This window comes from Coregonus lavaretus, assembly GCF_964263955.1.
Source record: "Coregonus lavaretus genome assembly, chromosome: 30".
NCBI lineage: Eukaryota > Metazoa > Chordata > Actinopteri > Salmoniformes > Salmonidae > Coregonus > Coregonus lavaretus.
The window spans coordinates 25,168,030-25,188,464 of record NC_140017.1 but is presented as its reverse complement, the minus strand read 5'-3'; the positions used below and the strand labels follow the sequence as shown (position 1 = coordinate 25,188,464).

General features: G+C 43.0%; 1 protein-coding gene across 3 annotated transcripts; it reads right to left on the bottom strand.

Moving 5' to 3' along the window:
• Window positions 1–15,776: 15,776 nt before the first annotated feature.
• LOC311105486 (suppressor of cytokine signaling 5-like) lies at window positions 15,777–20,400 on the bottom strand. Of its 3 annotated transcripts, XM_084147654.1 has the most exons (3): window positions 20,328–20,400; window positions 18,126–18,212; window positions 15,777–17,918 (listed from the first exon to the last, which is right to left on the bottom strand). In XM_084147654.1, exon 3 carries the CDS (start codon window positions 17,741–17,743, stop codon window positions 16,082–16,084), a length of 1,662 nt encoding a protein of 553 aa, XP_084003780.1. In that variant the 5' UTR covers window positions 17,744–17,918; window positions 18,126–18,212; window positions 20,328–20,400; the 3' UTR covers window positions 15,777–16,081. The 3 variants fall into 3 exon arrangements, with proteins under 3 accessions (XP_084003780.1, XP_084003782.1, XP_084003781.1); XM_084147656.1 differs by lacking the exon at window positions 18,126–18,212; XM_084147655.1 differs by lacking the exon at window positions 20,328–20,400 and having other exon boundaries at window positions 18,126–18,241.
• Window positions 20,401–20,435: the final 35 nt, after the last annotated feature.

The window sequence follows — 20,435 nt, the reverse complement described above, 5'->3', positions numbered from 1 at the left end:
CTTTTACCAAATAGGGCTATCTTCTGTATACACCCCCTACCTTGTCACAACACAACTGATTGGCTCAAATGCATTAAGAAGGAAATAAATTCCACAAATTACCTTTTAAGAAGGCACACCTGTTATTTGAAATGCATTCCAGGCGACTACCTCATGAAGCTGGTTGAGAGAATGCCATGAGTGTGCAAAGCTGTCATCAAGGTAAAGGGTGGCTATTTGAAGAATCTCAAATATAACATATATTTTGATTTGTTTAACACTTTTTTGGTTACTACATGATTCCATATGTGTTATTTCATAGTTTTGATGTCTTCACTATTATTCTACAATGTAGAAAATAGTAAAAATAAAGAAAAACCCTTGAATGAGTAGGTGTTCTAAAACTTTTGACCGGTAGTGTATATTCCAATTTATTCATGAACATCTGGATTACAGTGGTTTGCACCAAAAACAGGATGCTAACAGTAAACAAGCAGGAAAATTGAAAGAGGTGGAAATTCACTGAGAAGAAAACAAGGAGACATGAAGGTTAAATACATCCTTTCCCTCCATCCTCCATCCACCCTGTTTCTAATTATTGAGCAAGAGCGTGAGAGAGCAGGGCTCCTGATTGCAGCTGCTTGGTGCTGCAGCAACAATCAAATCTGCTCTGTTGTTAATAATAATGAACGTGACCAAAGCTACAAGCCCCTCATCTGTGTTTCTGTGGAGACAATGGCTTCTACTGTTGAGCACTTGTTCAAAGTTCAGCATGTCCATTTGACAGACCCTCTCCCTTTCCATCTAAATTAAATTGGACTTTAATACCGACATCATGGCACAAGTCAGTCAGCAGACAGTGTAATTGGCATATTGTCAGTGTGAATGTGTATGAATTGCTCTGTGAGTCACATCATCATGACATTTGTAAGGAGACAAAATCGTTAATTAAAGCTATACTTTAATGAGACCAAGTGTCTGATATACACTGAGTGTACAAAACATTAGGAACACCCTTCTAATATTGAGTTGTACCCCGTTTTGTCCTCAGAACAGCCTCAGTTCGTTGGGGCATGGACTCTACAAGGTGTCAAAAGCATTCCACGGGGATACTGGCCCATGTTGCCTCGAATGCTTCCCACAGTTGTGTCATGTTGGCTGGATGTCCTTTGGGTGGTGGACCATTCTTGATTGACAAGGGAAACTGTTGAGCGTGAAAAACCTAGCAGCGTTGCAGTTCTTAACACTCTCAAACCGGTGCGCCTGGCACCTAATACCATAAAGGCACTTAAATATTATGTCTCACCCTCTGAATGGCACACATACAATCTGTCTTAATTTTCTCAAGGCTTAAAAATAATTTTTTTACCTGTCTCCTCCCATTCATCTACACTGATTGAAGTGGATTTAACAGGTGACATCAATGAGGGATCATAGCTTTCACCTGGATTGAAGATGGTGCCAGAGGAGATGGCTGCCGTTTTACAGCCCTCTAACCAATTGTGCTATTATGTGTGTTTTTTCGCGTTATTTGTAATTTATTCTGTACATAATGTTTCTGCCACCGTCTCTTATGACCAAAAAGACCTTCTGGATATCAGGACAGCGATTACTCACCTCGTATTGGACTAAGATTTTTTTCTTCAACGAGTCGGACGCAAAGGATATTCTACAGACACCCGACAAGGCCCAAATCCCCATCATTCGCATGAGAAAGAGACTGAGATATAGTGGACGTAGGTCGGGGTGCCTTGTAAGGATCCGACGGCGAGCGAGTAAGCTGCCTCTTCCATCAATCCTATTAGCCAACGTACAATCATTTGAAAACAAAATGGACGACCTAAGATCAAGAATATCCTACCAACGGGACATTAAAAACTGTAATATCTTATGTTTCACAGAGTCGTGGCTGAACGACGACATGGATAACATACAGCTAGCGGGCTATACGCTACATCGGCAGGATAGAACAGCTGACTCCGGTAACACAAGGCGTGGCGGCCTGTGTATATTTGTAAACAACAGCTGGTGCATAAAACATAATACTAAGGAAGTCTTGAGATTTTGCTCATCTGAGGTAGAGTATCACATGATAAGCTGTAGACCACACTATTTACCAAGAGAGATTCTTCTATATTTTTCGTAGCTGTCTATTTACCACTACAAACCGATGCTGACACTAAGATTGCACTCAATGAGCGGTATAAGGCCATAAGCAAACAGGAAAACGCTCATCCAGAGGCAGCGCTCCTAGCGGCCGGGGACTTTAATGCAAAACTTAAATCCGTTCTACCTAATTTCTATCAGCATGTTAAATGTGCAACCAGAGGGAAAAAAACTCTAGACCACCTTTACTCCACACACAGAGACGCGTACAAAGCTCTCCCTCGCCCTCCATTTGGCAAATCTGAACATAATTCTATCCTCCTGATTCCTGCTTATAAGCTAAAACTAAAGCAGGAAGCACCTGTGACTCGGTTAATAAGGAAGTGGTCAGATGACGCAGATGTTAAGCTACAGGACTGTTTTGCTAGCACAGACTGGAATATGTTCCGGGATTCTTCCGATGGCATTGAGGAGTACACCACATCAGTCACTGGCTTCATCAATAAGTGCATTGATGACATCGTCCCAAAAGTGACTGTACGTACCCCAACCAGAAGCCATGGATTACAGGCAACATCCGCACTGAGCTAAAGGATAGAACTGCCGCTTTCAAGGAGCGGGACTATAACCCGGACGCCTATAAGAAATCCCGCTATGCCCTCCGACGAACCATCAAACAGGCAAAGAGTCAATACAGGACTAAGATTGAATCATACTACACCGGTTCCGATGCTCGTCGGATGTGGCAGGGCCTGCAAACTATTACAGACTACAAAGGGAAGCACAGCCGCGAGCTGCCCAGTGACACAAGCCTACCAGACGAGCTAAATCCCTTCTATGCTCGTTTCGAGGCAAGCAACACTGAAGCATGCATGACAGCATCAGCTGTTCCGGATGACTATGTGATCACGCTCTCCGTAGCCGATGTGAGTAAGACTTTTAAGCAGGTCATCATTCACAAGGCCACAGGGTCAGACGGATTACCAGGATGTGTACTCCGAGCATGCGCTGACCAACTGGCAAGTGTCTTCACTGACATTTTCAACATGTCCCTGACTGAGTCTGTAATACCAACATGTTTCAAACAGACCACCATAGTCCCTGTGCCCAAGAACACAAAGATAACCTGCCTAAATTACTACCGACCCGTAGCACTCACATCTGTAGCCATGAAGTGCTTTGAAAGGCTGGTCATGGCTCACATCAACACCATTATCCCAGAAACCCTAGACCACTCCAATTTGCATACCGCCCCAATAGATCCACAGATGATGACTCCACACTGCCCTTTCCCACCTGGACAAGAGGAACACCTACGTGAGAATGCTTTTCATTGACTACAGCTCAGCGTTCAACACCATAGTGCCCTCAAAGCTCATCACTAAGCTAAGGACCCTGGGACTAAACACCTCCCTCTGCAACTGGATCCTGGACTTCCTGACGGCTGCCCCCAGGTGGTAAGGGTAGGTAACAACACATCTGTCACGCTGGTCCTCAACACGGGGGCCCCTCAGGGGTGCGTGCTCAGTCCCCTCCTGTACTCCCTGTTCACACATGACTGCATGGCCAGGCACGACTCCAACACCATCATTAAGTTTGCCGACGACACAACAGTGGTAGGCCTGATCACCGACAACGATGAAACAGCCTACATGGAGGAGGTCAGAGACCTGGCCGTGTGGTGCCAGGATAACAACCCTCCCTCAACGTGATCAAGACAAAGGAGATGATTGTGGACTACAGGAAAAAAAAGAGGACTGAGCACGCCCACATTCTCATCGACAGGGCTGTAGTGGAACAGGTTGAGAGCTTCAAGTTCCTTGGTGTCCACATCACCAACAAACAATCATGGTCCAAACACACCTGAACAGCTAATCATGGCTACCCGGACTATTTGCATTGTCCCCCCCACCCCACCCCCTCTTTTACGCTGCTGTTACTCTGTTTATTATCTATGCATATTCACTTTAACTCTACCCACATGTACATATTACCTCAATTACCTCGACTAACCGATGCCCCCACACATTTACTCTTTACCGGTACATGCTGTATATAGCCTCCCTACTGTTATTTTATTTTACTGCTGCTCTTTAATTATTCATTATTATTTTTTACTTATCTATTTTTTACTTAAACTTTTTTTCTTAAAACTGCATTGTTGGTTAAGGGCTTGTAAGTAAGCATTTCACTGCAAGGTCTACACCTGTTGTATTCGGCAAATGTGGCAAATAAAATTTGATTTGATTCACCTGAGCAGGTGTTCCTAATGTTTTGTACACTCAATGTACAGTACTGTAGTGTGGGGATACTATAGAGGCATTACGCATTTTGAACTATTCACCCACATGTAATGGGTGAATAGTGAGTTGGACCATATAGATATTTTGGCTTTGTTATAAGATGGAAGATTGTAGAAGAGAGAAGATTGTAGAAGATAGATCACATTTACGTGGCTCATACTTTTCACTTTTATAATAGAATAAGACAAACCAAATAGATGTTGTTTACTTTGAGTCTGGTTTGTTCTCTATTAGAGCTTTTATAATTCTACATTGTTGATAAATGAGAGAGATGTTCATCATCTACACTGAACAAAAATATAAACGCAACATGTAAAGTGCTGGTCCCATGTTTCATGAGCTGAAATAAAAGACCCCTGGACATTTTCCATATGCACAAAAAGCTTATTTCTCTCAAAGGATGTGCACAAATGTGTTTACATCCCTGTTATTAAGCATTTTATCCTTTGTCAAGCTCATTTCTGTCTGTAATGAAGCCCTTTTGTGGGGAAAAATACAATTCTGATTGGCTGCGCCCCTGCCCAGTCATGTGAAATCCATAGATTAGGACCTAATGAAGTTATTGACTGATTTCCTTATATGAACTGTAACTCACCAAAACTTTGAAATTGTTGCATGTGCATTTATACTTTTGTTCAGTATAGTTGGCGCTTACTAATTAGTTCTGGAGATTGAGCTGCACTTTTTTTGAAGTGCCATACCACAGCATCATTAATTAGCACATTCAAATCACATCCTCAAGATACTGTAATAATCCACACGTTACATGCTAGATGTTATATGTTATATTACATAACATGTAACATACACATCTGAATTGATAAAGGCCTACAAAAACCAAGCAGTCAAAGAAAAATAATAACACTGCTAGGAGTCCTCGGCTCTCACATACACATTTCCTTCGTGGAAAATGCATTTCTTTGCTATGCCTTTCCATCAAATGTGTGCACCATCCGCTGGCTCTGTGGTAGCTAGCATTCCTTGTACACGCCTCCCATTGTGGCATCAAGGACTTGTCACTGCAGGAGAGAGGGAGGGGTTATGGAACAGGCAGGAAACTCTCTGCCATGAAGATACAGTATGCCACAGGGAAAACAGAAGTACAAAGAAGAAGCTATGTACTGTAAATGTATTGTAAATACAATGTACTGTTTCTTTGAGGTGTAAGGACATACAGTGCCTTCAGAAAGTATTCAGACCCCTTGACTTTTTCCACATTTTGTTATGTTACAGCCTTATTCTAAAATGAATTTAAATTGTTTTTGTCCCTCATCAATCTACACACAATATTCCATAATGACAAAGCAAAAACAGGTTTGTATAAATTTTTGCTGATTTATAAAAAAATAAAAACTGAAATATCACATTTACGTAAGTATTCAGACCCTTTAACTCAGTACTTTTTTTGAAGCACCTTTGGCAGCGATTACAGCATCGAGTCTTCTTGGATACGACTCTACAAGCTTGGCACATCTGTATTTGGGGAGTTTCTCCCATTCTTCTCTTCAGATCCTCTCACGCTCTGTCAGGTTGGATGGGGAGCGTTGCTGCGCAGCTATTTTCAGGTCTCTCCAGAGATGTTCGATTGGGTTCAAGTCCGGGCTCTGGCTGGGCCACTCAAGGACATTCAGAGACTTGTCCCGAAGCCACTCCTGCGTTGTCTCGGCTGTGTGCTTAGGGTCATTGTCCTGTTGGAAGGTGAACCTCCGCCCCAGTCTGAGGTCCTGATCTCTCTGTACTTTGCTCCGTTTCTTTGCCTCAATTCTGACTAGTCTCCCAGTCCCTGCCGTTGAAAAACATCCCCACAGCATGATGCTGCCACCACCCTACTTCACTGTAGGGATGGTGCCAGGTTTCCTCCAGACGTGAAGCTTGGCATTCAGGCCAAAGAGTTCAATTTTGGATTCATCAGACCAGAGAATCTTATTTATCATGGTCTGACAGTCAATCAGGTGCCTTTTTGCAAACTCCAAGCGGGCTGTCATGTGCCTTTTACTGAAGAGTGGCTTCCGTCTGGCCACTCTACCATAAAGGCCTGATTGGTGGAGTACTGCAGAGATGGTTGTCCTTCTGGAAGGTTCTCCCATCTCCACAGAGGAACTCTAGAGCTCTGTCAGAGTGACCATCGGGTTCTTGGTCACCTCCCTGACCAAGGCCCTTCTCCCCCCGATTGCTCAGTTTGGCCGGGCGGCCAGCTCTAGGAAGAGTCTTGGTGGTCCAAACTTCTTCCATTTAAGAATGATGGAGGCCACTGTGTTTTTGGGGATCTTCAATGCTGCAGAATTGTTTTGTACCCTTCCCCAGATCTGTGCCTCGACAGAATTCTTGTCTCAGGGCTCTACGGACAGTTCCTTCGACCTCATGGCTTGATTTTGACTGTCAACTGTGGGACCTGATATAGACAGGTGTGTCCCTTTCCAAATCATGTCCAATCAATTGAATTTACCACAGGTGGACTCCAATCAAGTTGTAGAAACATCAAGGATGATCAATGGAAACAGGATGCACCTGAGCTCAATTTCGAGTCTCATAGCAAAGGGTCTGAAAACTTATGTAAATAAGGTATCTGTTTTTTGTATTTTATACATTTGCAGAAATGTCTAAAAACCTGTTTTCACTTTGTCATTTTGGGGTATTGTGTGTAGATTGATGAGGATTTTTTTTTATTTAATCAATTTTAGAATAAGGCTGTAACGTAACAGAATTTGGTAAAAGTAAAGGAGTCTGAATACTTTCCGAAGGCACTGTACAAAAAGCCCTAAGCAAACAAGAATATATTGGATCACAAAAAAGCTGTGCTTAAATACGTAGTTATTAAAAGCTTGTATACAGAGGAATATCTACAGTAGGCAACTGCGAGTTTATCACTGATAGTGATATTCAGTATGTTCACCAAATGTTGTTCGCAGGGAACAAACGTTACCCAATTCGGCAATATTTCAAGACTGTTATGAGAAGTACTGCTATAATGATGCAAGTGTGTTTATTTGGTGAAAGGAAAAAAATCTATGAAAAAGTACTGTAGCTTTGATGACTCATAATGCAATCCATACTCAAGGCTGAATTTCAGTGTGATTCATTCACAGGAGGCTGCTGAGGGGAGGACGGCTCATAATAATGGCTGGAATGGAATGGTATCAAACATATGGAAACCATGTGTTCAATACCATTCCATTTATTCCATTCCTGCCATTACTATGAACCCGTCCTCCCCGATTAAGGTGCCACCAACCTCCTGTGGCATTAATGTAGTAACATTAGTGAAAGAACTTGTCAGCTGCAAAGTTTCCTCTGCCAGCACAACTCCTGCTTGCTCTGTGAAATGTTTTCCTCCTCCCTGGGTGGACTGGAGGAATCTATCTCGTCAAGCCTTATCCATCCGGAATGAATCTGGAATCAGTTGGATACACTCTCCTCTGAATTCATGTCCTAGATACCGAGTGGATGATTCTCATGATTATATTCCTGTTCAGGACTCAATACATACAGACAGACATCATTACCACCCCGGAGAGACTCATTCCCCACCCGTCTACATTTCCCTCTCAAAATAGATGTCAGTTTCCCCAAAGTTGAGCCATTTCACAGTTTTTTATGATAATAAACCACAGATTATTTGGGAACGTATTGTCTTCAGGTGTTGTGAACATTCCAAGCTTATTCTCCACACCCCTGATTTCTTATTCTACAGATTAGGCTCAGAGGAAAAATCTTCTCCCTCAAAGGAAGAAGAGAAGAAGAGGACGCAACAGATACAAACATCCTAAGTATGTGTGGCCAATCAGCTTTCTGCCTTGCTTGTGCCTGGTGTCCCTCTGGGCAAGTTGATCCAGGCGCAGTAAAGTCCTCCCTCTCCTCCGGCGCCTGTAATACCTGCATGATGAGAGCCAGGGCGCTGGCAGCTGCAGCAGTGACACTCCCCCCCCCCCCCAACCACCCTCCGTCTACTGCAAACACACACACAGTCTGCTGAAGCTCTTTAGAGCCACCTACTGTATTCCTGGTTGTACAGCAGCATTACTACTGCTCCTTTGCTCTGCGGGTTGTACTGAGAGTGATATGTAAAAGGGAAAGGCAACATGAGAGATTGCAAACGTAGGTTTTGAGTTATCTAATACACACTATGGCAGATGGGATGATTCTAATTAGACTGAAGCTAAACACAGTATGGTGACTAATTTTAGAACCGGTCATAAACCAAAAAAAGTGTTACTTTCCTCACTCATTTTAAACCATTGATGTGTCCACTTTAGTGTATTTTGGGCACAAGGACAATTCTTACCATGTCTGAAAGGATTGCTGATTCGGGACACTCAAGTATTCCCAGTTTCCCACAACAACAACACATAAACCTAATCAGCCAGAACCGCACTCATTGTACAGCACTCTAAATCCAATTAAGATTGTTTGGACAGATATCTGATTTTTTTTTTTTATGTTTACTATGAACAAACATAGTTGGTACTCAGCCAAACAAGATAGTTTTGCCAATGGAAAGCAACACTCTTCTTCACAGCAGCACAGTAAGCAATCATCCCTCCCTAATAACGTGATGTGGTACTGTAGGTCCCACTGTGCAAACTGATTGTATCAATCACACATCATAAAAACAGTTGGTGGAAAATTGAACAAGTCAGAGGCAGGACAAAGACAGTATGAGATACAGGACTTGGATGTCAACTCCAGGGCCGGTTCTAAGATTATGCCTTGGTGGGCAGTCAGAAATGTTTTGGCTGTTTTAAAGCTTGCTTACTGCAATTTTAAATGTTTAACATACACTACCGTTCAAAAGTTTGGGGCCACTTAGACATTTCCTTGTTTTCGAAAGAAAAGCAATTTTTTGGGCCATTAAAATAACATCAAATTGATCAGAAATACAGTGTAGACATTGTTAATGTTGTAAATGGCTATTGTAGCTGGAAACAGCTGATTTTTAATGGAATATCTACATAGGCGTACAGAGGCCCATTATCAGCAACCATCAGTCCTGTGTTCCAATGGCACGTTGTGTTTGCTAATCCAAGTTTATCATTTTAAAAGGCTAATTGATCATTAGAAAACCCTTTTGCAATTATGTTAGCACAGCTTAAAACTGTTGTGCTGATTAAAGAAGCAATAAAACTGGCCTTCTTGAGACTAGTTGAGTATCTGGAGCATCAGCAATTGTGGGTTCGATTACAGGCTCAAAATGGCCAGAAACAAATCACTTTCTTCTGAAACTCGTCAGTCTATTCTTGTTCTGAGAAATGAAGGCCAAGATATTGCCAAGAAACTGAAGATCTCGTACAACGCTGTGTACTACTCCCTTCACAGAACAGCGCATACTGGCTCGAATCAGAATAGAAAGAGTGGGAGGCCCCGGTGCACAACTGAGCAAGAGGACAAATACATTAGTGTCTAGTTTGAGAAACAGACGCATTACAGGTCCTCAACTGGCAGCTTCATTAAACAGTACCCGCAAAACACCAGTCTCAACGTCAACAATGAAGAGGTGACTCCGGGATGCTGACCTTCTAGGCAGAGTTGCAAAGAAAAAGCCATATCTCAGACTGGCCAATAAAAAGAAAAGATTAAGATGGGCATTCTGAGATATGGCTTCTTTAATCAGCACAACAGTTTTCAGCTGTGGTAACATAATTGCAAAAGGGTTTTCTAATGATCAATTAGCCTTTTAAAATGATAAACTTGGATTAGCAAACACAACGTGCCATTGGAACACAGGACTGATGGTTGCTGATAATGGGCCTCTGTACGCCTATGTAGATATTCCATTAAAAATCTGCCGTTTCCAGCTACAATAGCCAATTACAACATTAACAATGTCTGCAATGTATTTCTGATCAATTTGATGTTATTTTAATGGACAGAAAAAAATGCTTTTCTTTCGAAAACAAGGACATTTCTAAGTGGCCCCAAACTTTTGAACGGTAGTGTAACTCAGGCATAATCCATTGGGTGGGCAACATTACATTTTGGGTGGGCAATGCCCAATCCTGCACCCCCCTAGAGCCAACCTTGATCAATTCTAAAGAGGAGAGCTACACAGAGAGTACTCAACAAAGAAAATCAAACATTGAATGTTCAATGAGTTTAATGTTTGCATATGAAGCTGGAGGAATCTCTCGCCAGGCAAAGGCATACTTGTTGTAGACACCATATGTCAAATGTGCACATCCATTATTTATTTTCAACCCTACAGTCGTGGTCCAACATTTTGAGAATGACACAAATATTAATTTTCACAAAGTCTGCTGCCTCAGTTTTTACGATGACAATTTGCATATACTCCAGAATGTTATGAAGATTGATCAGATGAATTGCAATTAATTGCAAAGTCCCTCTTTGCCATGAAAATGAACTTAATCCCCAAAAAACATTTCCACTGCATTTCAGCCCTACCACAAAAGGACCAGCTGACATCATGTCAGTGATTCTCTCGTTAACACAGGTGAGAGTGTTGACGAGGACAAGGCTGGAGATCACTCTGTCATGCTGATTGAGTTAGAATAACAGACTGGAAGCTTTAAAAGGAGGGTGGTGCTTGAAATCATTGTTCTTCCTCTGTTAACCATGGTTACTTGCAAGGAAACACGTGCCATCATCATTGCTTTGCACAAAAAGGGCTTCACATGTAAGGATATTGCTGCGAGTAAGATTGCACCTAAATCAACCATTTATCGGATCATCAAGAACTTAAAAGAGAGAGGTTCAATTGTTGTGAAGAAGGCTTCAGGGCGCCCAAGAAAGTCCAGCAAGTGCCAGGACCGTCTCCTAAAGTTGATTCAGCTGCGGGATCGGGGCACCACCAGTGCAGAGCTTGCTCAGGAATGGCAGCAGGCAGGTGTGAGTGCATCTGCACGCACAGTGAGGCGAAGACTTTTGGAGGATGGCCTGGTGTCAAGAAGGGCAGCGAGGAAGCCACTTCTCTCCAGGAAAAACATCTGGGACAGACTGATATTCTGCAAAAGGTACAGGGATTGGACTGCTGAGGACTGGGGTAAAGTCATTTTCTCTGATGAATCCCCTTTCCGATTGTTTGGGGCATCCGGAAAAAAGCTTGTCCGGAGAAAACAAGGTGAGCGCTACTATCAGTCCTGTGTCATGCCAACAGTAAAGCATCCTGAGACCATTCATGTGTGGGGTTGCTTCTCAGCCAAGGGAGTGGGCTCACTCACAATTCTGCCTAAGAACACAGCCATGAATAAAGAATGGTACCAACATATCCTCTGAGAGCAACTTCTCCCAACCATCCAAGAACAGTTTGGTGATGACCAATGCCTTTTCCAGCATGATGGAGCACCTTGCCATAAGGCAAAAGTGATAACTAAGTGGCTCGGGGAACAAAACATCAACATTTTGGGTCCATGGCCAGGAAACTCCCCAGACCTTAATCCCATTGAGAACTTGTGGTCAATCCTCAAGAGGCGGGTGGACAAACAAAAACCCACAAATTCTGACAAACTCCAAGCATTGATTATGCAAGAATGGGCTGCCATCAGTCAGGACGTGGCCCAGAAGTTAATTGACAGCATGCCAGGGCAGATTGCAGAGGTCTTGAAAAAGAAGGGTCAACACTGCAAATATTGACTCTTTGCATAAACTTAATGTTATTGTCAATAAAAGCCTATGACACTTATGGAATGCTTGTAATTATACTTCAGTATACCATAGTAACATCTGACAAAAATATCTAAAAACACTGAAGCAGCAAACTTTGTGAAGACCAATACTTGTGTCATTCTCAAAACTTTTGACCACGACTGTACACTTTAATAGTTATATGTGCCTAAGAATGGTTTTGTAAGTTAAAAGTCTCCAACATAGAAAACGTTTTAACATTAGAATTATGGAAGTATACATGAGGCCATCCCACTGTGCAAAAACTGGTTGAATCAACATTGTTTCCACGTCATTTCAACAAAACAAAAAAATTTGATGAACTTTTAACCTAAATCTAATTACATAAAACGTGGTTTTCACATTGAATTCACGTTAGTTAACAACCAAATATAAATCAAAACTAGACGTTGAAATGGCATCTGTGTGCCCAGTGAGAGGGCTCCCTAACACGGTGCTACCATGCAACTTCTCTTATAGTTTGGTGACATCCTCCTTAGTGGATAACAGGTTGAATACAAACAGTAGCATAATCAAATAAATGCTCTCCAGTGAATCAAATCATCCATCTGAAGACACGTGATGATTCCTAAGATGGCTGCAGACAGTACTGATCCATTCTCCATGCTCACTCATTAATATTAGGACAGCTGTCCACTGTGATTATTGCACACCGCACACATTCATTAGCACAGAGGCCTCTCTTTGTGTGTTTCCATTAATACCAAATGCTGTTCACACAAAGCAGTCAATCACTCCACTGCATAGGTAAATTATGCAATTAATCGTTGTAAGGGTCCCCGATAACCAGTCAAATGAAAGTCCTTGCATGAAATGCTGTTTGCCCTCTAAGTCTTGTTTGGAAACATTTACGAAGGCATTCATTTCTTTAATTTACTAAATAGGGATAGTTCCTATTTACATAAAGTATTCAGACCCCTATACTTTTTCCACATTTTGTCACGTTACAGCCTTATTCTAAAATGGATTTTAAAACTTTTTTTCCTTATCAATCTACACACAATACCCCATAATGACAAAGCAAAAACTGTAGTTTTTTTATGCTTGCAAATGTATTAAAAATATCACATTTACATAAGTATTCAGACACTTTACTCAGTACTTTGTTGAAGCACCTTTGGCAGCGATTACAGCCTCGAGTCTTCTTGGGTATGACACTACAGGCTTGGCACACCTGTATTTGGGGAGTTTCTCCCATTCTTCTCTGCAGATCCTCTCAAGTTCTGCCAGGTTGGATGGGGAGCGTCGCTGCACAGCAATCCAGAGATGTTAGATCAGGTTCAAGTCCGGGCTCTGGCTGGGCCACTCAAGGACATTCAGAGACTTGTCCCGAAGCCACTCCTGCGTTGTCTTGGCTGTGTGCTTAGGGTCTTTGTCCTGTTGGAAGGTGAACCTTCACCCCAGTCTGAGGTCATGAGCGCTCTGGAGCAGGTTTTCATCAAGGATCTCTCTATACTTTGCTCCGTTCATCTTTGCCTCGATCCTGACTAGTCTCCCAGTCCCTGCCACTGAAAAACATCCCCACAGCATGATGCTGCCACCACGCTTCACCGTAGGGATGGTATTGGCCAGGTGATGAGCGGTGCCTGGTTTCCTCCAGACGTGACGCTTGGCATTTAGGCCAAAGAGTTCAATCTTGGTTTCATCAGACCAGAGAATCTTGTTTATCATGGTCTGACAGTCCTTCAGGGGCCTTTTTGCAAACTCCAAGTGGTCTGTCATGTGCCTTTTACTGAGGAGGGGCTTCCGTCTGGCCACTCTACCGTAAAGGTCTGATTGGTGGAGTGCTGCAGAGATGGTTGTCCTTCTGGAAGGTTCTCCCATCTCCACAGAGGAACTCCGGAGCTCTGTCAGAGTGACCATCGGGTTCTTGGTCACCGCCCTGACCAAGGCCCTTCTCCCCCGATTGCTCAGTTTGGCCGGGCAGCCAGCTCTAGGAAGAGTCTTGGTGGTTCCAAACTTCATGGTCCTCTGTAGCTCAATTGGTAGAGCATGGCGCTTGTAACGCCAGGGTAGTGGGTTCGATCCCCGGGACCACCCATACGTAAAAATGTATGCGCACATGACTGTAAGTCGCTTTGGATAAAAGCGTCTGCTAAATGGCATATTATTATTATTCATCCATTTAAGAATGATGGAGGCCACTGTATTCTTGGGGATCTTCAATGCTGCAGACACTTTTTGGTACCCTTCCCCAGATCTCTGCCTCAACACAATCCTGTCTCGGAGCTCTACGGACAATTCCTTCGACCTCATGGCTTGGTTTTTGCTCTGACATGCACTGTCAACTGTGGGACCTTATATAGACAGGTGTGTGCTTTTCCAAATCGTCCAATCAATTGGATTTACCACAGGTGGACTCCAATTAAGTTGTAGAAACATCTAAAGGATGATCAATGGAAACAGAATGCACCTGAGCTTAATTTCGAGTCTCATAGCAAAGGGTCTGAATACTTATGTAAACAAGGTATTTATAATATATTTTTTTAATACATTTGCAAAAATGTCTAAAAACCTGTTTTCGCTTGATCATTATGGGGTATTAAGGTTGTAACGTAAAAACAAAATGTGGAAAAAGGGGTCTCAATACTTTCCGAATGCACTGTATGCAAATACAATTTCCTGTCTGTGACTTTAGAGGCCTGCTTATCTGAATTCTTCCAGATCTGCTTTTAGTCCCAGCCGGAGGTATGTGTAAATTTGCACATATCTGGATCATTTCATCAGCCTTCCAGGCCCAAACATCATCAACAGAGATATGGCATAAATTCAACAACAGCTTGGTACATTTTCAGTTCATGTGAGGACATGGTACTTAAAAGGCAGAATATATTTTTTAAAGCGCATTGATAATACAATGCTCCCTTTGATATAGCCAGTACTGAAACATGATATTGAGATCACTTCGCTATACAAATTGGAGGCCTTCCTAAAATCACCATCATGCTGGAATGTCTATATTGGACCAGGCTACAGCAACAGCCTCCAAACACAAGGCACAATGACTCAACAATCTAAACGTAAGGGTAGCCTTTATGTGCTTCCATCATCATTCCTGTTTCCAACACAGGCTCAATGGTAGGCTGAGAAGATCAATAGACCAAAGCTAGACAGATCTACTTCCAAACTTCACAGAGGAGATGGAGCTCTTCTCAGCAGGTGCTGCTTCATGTTCTGTTCTCAGCACCAAAAACAAACTGCTCTATTATCATCACTGTCTGTTTGCTCTAACACTGAGAAACAGCTTCAACTCTCATGCAATTGGATTCATTTTGTGTTAGGCATTCAGCAATGGCTTAAATGTTCGCTCATTTGAAAGGAAGTAAGAACAATAACATCTCACATGGATAGAAGCTCGAGACATTTACCTGCCTTACACCCGGTAGTTTTAGTTTACCTCTGAAAACTATAGGCTATACAGGAAAGTATTGGATTATTCAAGGTCATTAGGACGAGTCAAAAATTCACTTAAATACATTTATTTTGCCTTCAAAGGAACGACACAAAATATATAAAAAATTCATTCGCAAATGGTTTATAACACCAGCCAGGTCCTCAGCAGTTTGCCAGCATGTTGCCATTCATATAATCTATTACAAGTAACATCTGTTCGTCTCCAGTAGCCTACATTTGGCAATGGTAATGAACTGATCCATTACTAAACCTGTATGTGCTCCATAACTTATCCACCAAACCAGCCTCGACTCTGTTCACGTCAACCCAAAGTGATACATCTCTACACACATGGCGTATCGTTATGATTGACTTGACTCCGAAGTTTATTGTGAGCAAAGAAAAATGTGAATGTGCATCGTAATTGAATTAACATAGTATCCACAGAATTTAAGACAAGTGTAAGAGATGTCATATACAGCAAATTATAAATAAACCGGTAGCTAGGTATACAGTGAATGCAGTAGGTAAGTATATGTTAATTAAGACAAATGGGGAAAGAAATGGAGTGAGTCAACTGGTTGTCCACTGAGTGAGGCCTGCCTCCATAGAGTGTTTAGTTAGTAGCCTAGTTGCGGTTCACTTCCACCAGAAGGTCTTTGTTATTCCCACCAGGTGTCCATCCTCCGTACCCTCACCCTCTGCTTGTAATGGTACTCCTTCAGGTGTTTCTTCAGGGTGTAGGGGATGGGCAGCACGTTGATGCCATCGTAGGTGGTGCGACTGCTGATCACCGCCCTGCACATGTGCTGCAGGCTGAAGGGCTGGGTGCGGTAGATGGGGTTGGACAGCAGAGGCTCAAAGAACATGCAGGAGTTGGGGTCCTTGTAGTGCTCCAGCAGGCCCGTGACGGTGGGTGCGTGGAACACACTGGGGTCATGCACGTCAAAGCTGAAGTTGTGGTTCCACTGCTCGATGCGGGCGTGCAGCGAGCGGCCATAGCGGCGGAAGCTGACAGAGAAGAGGTAGTCTTCCTGGGCTGAGTCACGGAGGAGGAAGGTGCCCTCTGGCTTGCCCTCCAGCAGAGTCTCTGCCTCATAGCGGTCCATCACACCCCAGTAGCAGGGTAGGTTAGTGATCTGCAGCAGGTCAGGCACCAGACAGTGGATGTAGTCGATCTGGGTGTGGATGCGATAGCCGTCCTGAGTAGGGGGACCCTCAGTCTGGGGGATGACAGCTCTGGTTGGCTGGAGGCTGACTGTGACCTCAGGGTCAACCACGGGGTCAGGGACAGAAGCAGCCTCACAGACAGGGACCAAGGCAGACGCTGAGGCAGAAGAGGAGGAGGCCACAGCCACCACCTCATCCAGAGTGTCCAGACAGCTCTGCAGGAGGAGCTGGTGCTGCTGTTGCCTCTGGAGAAGCAGCTGCTGTTGCTGGTGAATGGTAGCCCTATCGTCCACTGCCAGCTCATTCATACCATGGGCCAGTTTGGGCCCCAGCTTGTACAGAGGGTTGATCCGGGCCGTCACCTCAAACGTGTGGATCTCTGCATTGGGCGGCGGCTCCACGCCTTGCTCGATGCTGATGCGCCTGCGCTCTCGCAACCTGTCATCCACATCCTCCACCACGGCAGCCATGTTTGAGGCAGAGGCACTAGTGCTGACCACCAAGGTATCCACTACGGGAGGTGTGGAGATGGGGGCTGTGTGCTGCTTGATGAGGTACCACTTCTGAGCCAGCTCGGTGCCTGCAGCAAAGGGACAGTCGTCCAGCATGAGTTCAGTAAGGTGGATCTTGCGGCGCGAGGAGGAGGCAGCCCCGGCAGCAGCAGCTTGTGGCATAAAGACCTGCTGAGTGGAACTGGACGACGATGGCAATGGAGTGTTGGTCTTTATGGGGAAACACTGCCCCATGGCATCCTGGATCTTTTGGCGGAGTGTGCGACTGCCACCTGCCCCCCTGCCTTCAGCCTCACTGGCTGGTGGCTCAGCTGTCCCCTGTGCCAGCCTGGCTGTCCCCCTGTCCTGACTGAGTGAAGTGACCCCCTCCAGGCCCTGCCATCTCCTGCCCTCCTTCAGGGGAGAGGAGAAGCAGCGGTCCCTGGGCTCCAGTCCACTCAGCAGGTCCCCATACTCAAAGCCATCGCTGACAGGCCGCGCCGCAGCTTGCTGATGGGACGTCTGGCCTTTCTTCTTTCCTCTTCCTCCTTTTTGCCCCCCGCCGGCATCTCTTCTCTCCTCAGACCGGCTCTGTCTCACCTTGGGACGGGCGCCCCGCTCCCTGTCTTTCCCACGATCACCTGACTCTTTCAGTTGTGACATGTCAGGTTAATTATGGGCTGGAATAATGGTAGTTGCAGTCGAGGTCGGCTGCAGGGAAAAGGTGACTGGTGATTTGTGGCTGCAGTCAGTTCTCAGAAGCAAGCCCTCCCATTCAGAATCTTTCCAAAGCCTGTCAATAACATGTCCCATGCATCACGGTCACAGTCACTTGGGGCTACAAGAGAAACAAAAAACAGAGTTTCTCTTAGCTGCAGCAATTAGGAGCAAACAATTATATACATTAAAAATGACTAAGGTCTACAAGCAAGATTTTTTTATAATAAAATTAATAAAACATGTAAACTTTTTTCTAACATTGAAAAAGTATTTTGCTGCACCCTGAAAGCAAAGACTTTATCTGTTGGTCCAGTCAATAACCTACAGTCATTGTCAATAACCCATCTAGTAGATCAGATCATAGTGGGGTCCGGGGACCCCTGGGGGTCCTGCAGGGGGTCCACTGCCAGATCTCAAAATACAAAAAAAATAACAATTACATTTCGTTTTCTTTACGAATATTACTAACAGATTAAATGAATTTTGGCCAAGGGATCCGTGGAATAGGTTTATAGGGTGTAATATTTTTGCATTGTAATTTCAGAAAATGGCCTTAATATATCTACAGTAATAGTGGAATGTTAGTTTCACTATATTTTCTTCCCCAAAAAAAATTTGTCCACACACTAAACTGCATTGTAATGGTGCAGCCTTCTTATTGGTCAACAAAAGACAGATGGTATCTTGTTGTCAAATTGACTGGGACAGCAAAGGGTAAGCATCAAACTCAGCCCCAGTCAATTTGACAAGAGATTTGCTGGCTCCAGTCAAATTAACAAGAGATGGTCTGTCTTTTATTGACCAATAAGAAGGCTGAACCATTAGAATGCTATTTTATGTGTGGCCAATAAAAATATATGGGGGGAAAATATTGTGAAACACTATCATTCCACTATTACTGTAGATAAAGTATATTAAGGCCATTTTCTGGAATTACAATGAATTTTTTTTCCTTATAGCTCTTTAATCTACGATTTATGTTCTTAACCCTGGGCAACATGGGCCTGGGAGTCTCACAGGGATATTGGTATCCACAGTACTCCACCATTTATACATTGTTCAACTCAACTCTTCTTGTATTCCCCTTAAAATGTTTTTGAACATAAATGCACTGTAATTCAAGCTTTGAAACTGCCACTTTTGCCATGAGACTGTGTAGAATTGCAGGATGTAGAATTGCAGGATATGAGGTTTAAAGCTGCAACAACAAAAAGGCTCTCTACCTCATGACAAAAAGTGTAGAATTGCAGATAATTTGCTTGAAAACTGAAATTTTGCAAAATCATTCTCTTGGTTCGTCCAGCCATGCACTGCAAATTATCTGTCATGGTAAAACTCCTTGTATGCTATTTTTTCTCACTCAAGTTGTGTTCTGATTATAAGGGGGTTGCTGATGAATTTGCAGTGGTGTAAAGTACCTAAGTAAAAATACTTTAAAGTACTACTTAAGTCATATTTGGGGGTATCTGTACTTTACTATTTGTATTTTTGACAACTTTTACTTCACTACATTCCCAAAACAATGTACTTTTTACTCCATACATTTTTGCTGACACCCAAAAAGTACTCTACATTTTGAATGCTTAGCAGGACAGGGAAATGGTCCAATTCATACACTTATCAAGATAAAATCCCTGGTCATCCCTACTGCCTCTGATCTGGCGGACTCATTAAACACACATACTTCATTTGTAAATGTCTGACTGATGGTGTGTTCACCTGGCTAGCCGTACATTTTTTTTAAATAACTTTTTTTCTTAATATAAAGAATGTGAAATGATTTATACTTTCACTTCTGATACTTAAGTATATTTGAGCAATTACACTTACTTAGATACTTAAGTATATTTCAAACCAAATACTTTCAGACTTTTACTCAAGTAGTATTTTACTGTGTCTTTCACTTTTACTTGAGTCATTTTCTATTAAGGTATCTTTACTTTTACTTAAGTATGACAATTGGGTACTTTTTCCACCACTGGGAATTTGCTATCATAAAAGGGGTCCCCAGCTCCAGAAAGTTTGAAAACCCCTATAGCAGATAACTGACTTGCTCTCTTCCTTGATAAAGGAGATGATGCAATCGTTCTTTTATAGCTGGATGCAAGTGATGCGATTGAAGCGGTGCCCCTGGCTAGCCAGTTAACGTTAGCTAGCTAACGGCTATGTAGTATTAGTCTAGCATCTGAAACATCTCAGGCATCACTCTTTCCTTTAGTAAGATGCGTTAGCTTACTCGAACCTCAGACGAAAACAATATCGAACATTTGTTTCATAACAAAAACACTTTGATCATGTGCTAAAGACCAACTAACATGTGCTAAAGACTAACTAAAATAGTTCATGATAACGGAAACAAGTTTGCTAGTTGAGCTAACGCAGAAGGCAACATCTCCCCCCCCAAAACAAAGGTTGTCACTCACAAATAATATTCGACAGGAATGTTCGTGAAGTCTCTCCTTATTTGCCCGTATTCTTACACTGTAATGCAAATGTGTTATCATTTTCATCAGATCAATTTACTTACCTTAAAAAAAAAGTATTCTTTGCTGCTCTCTCCAAAAGCTAGCTAGTTAGTAATGGTAAAACCAGGAAACGGAAACGTTCACAACCCGGAAGTAGAAATCCTTTACCA

Coding starts and splice junctions, on each gene's coding strand:
- LOC311105486 (XM_084147654.1), bottom strand. CDS start 17,743: ATGTCACAACTGAAAGAGTCAGGTGATCGTGGGAAAGACAGGGAGCGG.